The following is a 3,468-nucleotide window of genomic DNA, read 5'->3' on the forward strand; positions in this document are numbered from 1 at the left end:
CCCTGAGATCCTTGTTGAGCATGGGGGTGACATTCCAGCTCATTCTGGTCTCCTTCAAGTGACATGGGGTTGGAGTTGCCTGGAGGATTGAACCTCCATGAGCTGACACCAGCCCCCACCACCGTACACCCCTGAGCCCTCGGCAAGATGTGAGGGGTGCAGGGCACAGCCACAGCTTCAGCCCACCACAGAGCAGAGCCCAGGGCTGGGGATGCCCCCTGATAGGGGAGAGCACTCACCCTCGTTCTACCTGTCCTTACCTCCTGCTCTCCCTGCAGATGAGCCCCGAGTCCCTGCAGCAGCGAAATCTCAGCAGCCCCACCACGTTCCTTCTGTTGGGATTCTCCAGTGCCTATGGAGCACAGATGACCCTCAGTCTGTTCTTCTCGCTCATTTACCTGGTGACAGTGCTGGGGAACCTGCTTATTGTGATCCTTGTCTGGTTCAACACCCATCTGCAATCCCCCATGTATTTCTTCCTGGGCCACCTCTCCTTCCTGGACATTTGCTACTCCTCTATTACCCTCCCTAAGATCCTTGGAGACTCCTTCTCACAGCAGAAGACCATCTCCTTTGTGGGCTGCATCACACAGATCTACTTCTTTCTTTGCTTTGGGGGCTCTGAGTGTGTGCTTCTGGCTGCCATGGCCTATGACCAGTACCTGTCCATTTGCCACCCCTTCTGCTACCCCATGCTCATGAGCAGGATGATGTGCCACTGCTTAGTGGCCATTTCATGGCTGAGTGGCTCCTTCTCATCTCTGATCCAGGCCTTCCTCACAGCCTGCCTGCCCTTCTGCGGCTCCAACGTCATCGACCACTTGTTCTGCGAGATGCCCTTCCTGCTGCAGGCATCCTGCAGCCCCAATGCCCCCCTCAACAAGGCCATCTTGTATGCTCTGGCTGGGACTATTGCAATGGGCTCATTCCTCCTCACTCTTGTGTCATATGCTCACATCATCGGGGCTGTCCTCCAGAAAGGAGGGGGGATGCAGAAGGCCTTTGCTACCTGCACCTCCCACCTGACCGTGGTGTCCCTGTTCTTTGGCACTGGGGCTGTGGCATACCTGGTGCCTCACTCCAGCACCACCAAGGAGATTGACAAGGTCCTGGCCCTGCTGTACGCTGCTGTGACCCCCATGCTCAACCCCATCATCTACAGCTTGAGAAAGAGTGAGGTCAAGGGTGCCATCAGGAAAGCCCTGTGCAGGAGGAGGTTACAGATGTCCGCCAAGGGTTCAGGCATTGCCACTGAGCAACCTCCACGCTTCCCGGGGCAGGGATGCAGCTCTCAGTGATCCAGCACACATGAAGGGGTCTGGTGGTGCTAGGGGGGAAAAACTGACCGCTCCTCACCCTCTCTCACCAACATATCCGATGCTCAGACCCATTATTGTCCGATGGGACACAGCTTCTGGGTACACAATTCACAGCATTGCCTCTCGTTCTGCATGTGTTTGTACAGCCGGGCTGAGCTCACAGTGCCAGCTTCAGAAAGCCCACTGGGGGCAAGCTGTGTCCCACCCTATCCCAGGACCCAGGTACTGCCCTTCCAGCATGGAGCACTGCGGAAGTCCTCACCCTTTTGGACTGGTTTCAGAAAGATGGAGACCTGAACAGATCATAAGGGGATGTTAGAACATTGCTAATTGCTTGGACTTGGAGTTCTCCCAGGAACTGATTCTGAGAACTTGTTTCCTACAGAATAGTCATTGCCCCATAGAGGAGCTGTGCTGGCTGCCCACACACTGCCCTGTATGGGATGGTGCCCTTGGTAAGCCTTATATTTTTAATCATTTACCTACCCCACGGCTTTGCCAGGCTTTCTGGAAAGAGCTTTTATGCCTCAGTCAAGCCCTTTCCAAGGTGGATCACTGTGCAGAGCCCAGCAGTGATTCTGGGCTGCTTGTATCTCCTGTTAAGTGGTGAATAATTTTGTCTGGGCTGGACCTGCAGACACTGCAGAGCTGGATATCTCTCCCTTAACTCAATAAATTATGTATAAGTAAGAAAAACACTGTCTGGGGATTGATCTTTGTTGTTTCAGGAGTCAAAATTAAGGCTGGTTACGGAGAGCTACTTCCATGGGCAAAATGGCTGCGATAGGCCATAGGCAAATGCCATAGGCCGGAGCTTGAGTGGAGAAGGAGATTACTCTGGTTCATGATGTGCCTTCAAGAGGGTTCAGGGGCTCCCAGCAGCACATGGAGCCAGGGAAGTGTTACTTGGTGGCTGTAAAAAAAAGGGGGGTGACACGGATGGGGTAAAAATATGCCGTAACCACCACTCAGTGGGTGCAAGGGTACACCTTGAGGCACAGCAAACAGATCTGGCCGAATGCTGGGTTGGGATTTCTTTACAAGTAAGACTCCATAAGACACCCACCTAGCAGAAATTATGATTTTCTGTGCTTGGAAATAGCCCTGTCCCTGATAGAGCCAAGGATTTCCCAGTAGAAACCCGACATAGAATCATAGACCCATAGAATAGTTAGGGTTCGAAAGGACCTTAAAATCATCCAGTTCCAACCCCCCTGCCATGAACAGGGACACCTCACACTAAACCATATCACCCAAGGCTTCATCCAGCCTGGCCTTGAACACTGCCAGGGATGGAGCATTCACAACTTCCCTGGGCAACCCACCATCCTAACAGTAAATAATTTATTCCTTATATCCAATCTAACTCTGCTGTTTAAGTTTCAACGCGTTACCCCTTGTCCTATCACTACAGTCCCTAATGAAGAGTCCCTCACCAGCATCCCTGTAGGCCCCCTTCAGATACTTGGTCTCCAAGTATCCTCTGAGGTCTCCACGCAGCCTTCTCTTCTCCAGGCTGAACAACCCCAACTTTCTCAGCCTGTCTTCATATGGGAGGTGCTCCAGCCCCTGATCATCCTCGTGGCCTCCTCTGGACTTGTTCCAACAGTTCCATGTCCTTTTTATGCTGAGGACACCAGAACTGCACACAATACTCCAGGTGAGGTCTCACGAGCAGAGTAGAGAGGCAGGGACACCTCCTTTGACCTGCTGGTCACGCTCCTTTTGATGCAGCCCAGGATATGGTTGCATTCTGGGCTGTAAGTGCACACTGAAGCTGGCTCATGTTCATTTTCTCATCAACCAACACCCCACGTCCTTCTCTGCAGGGCTGCTCTGAATCTCTTCTCTGCCCAACCTGTAGCTGTGCCTGGGATTGCTCCGACCCAGGTGTAGGACCTTGCACTTGGCATGGTTAAACTTCATGAGGTTGGCATCAGCCCAGTCGAGGTCCCTCTGGATGGCATTCCTTCACTCCAGCGTATCAACCGAACCACACAGCTTGATGTCATCGGCTTATCCCACTAAGGTGAGGCTACAACTTGTCCTCCTAGAGCACACGAACAAGACAGGACCATTGGGGATCCCATTTTTTAGGACATCTACAAAATCAGCAGCTCCTTTCGAAATACAACAGGAATTTCACATC

The 3,468-nt window shown here is 52.4% G+C and overlaps 1 protein-coding gene across 1 annotated transcript; it reads left to right on the plus strand.

The window, feature by feature from the left end:
- Nucleotides 1-263: 263 nt before the first annotated feature.
- LOC101868300 (olfactory receptor 1-like) lies at nucleotides 264-1,298 on the plus strand. The gene has a single exon (XM_005143559.3). The coding sequence runs from the start codon at nucleotides 279-281 to the stop codon at nucleotides 1,296-1,298; it is 1,020 nt and encodes a 339-aa protein (XP_005143616.2). The 5' UTR covers nucleotides 264-278.
- The last annotated feature ends 2,170 nt before the right edge of the window (nucleotides 1,299-3,468 follow it).

The sequence above is a fragment of the Melopsittacus undulatus genome, chromosome 11 (assembly GCF_012275295.1).
Source record: "Melopsittacus undulatus isolate bMelUnd1 chromosome 11, bMelUnd1.mat.Z, whole genome shotgun sequence".
NCBI classification, from domain to species: Eukaryota; Metazoa; Chordata; class Aves; order Psittaciformes; family Psittaculidae; genus Melopsittacus; species Melopsittacus undulatus.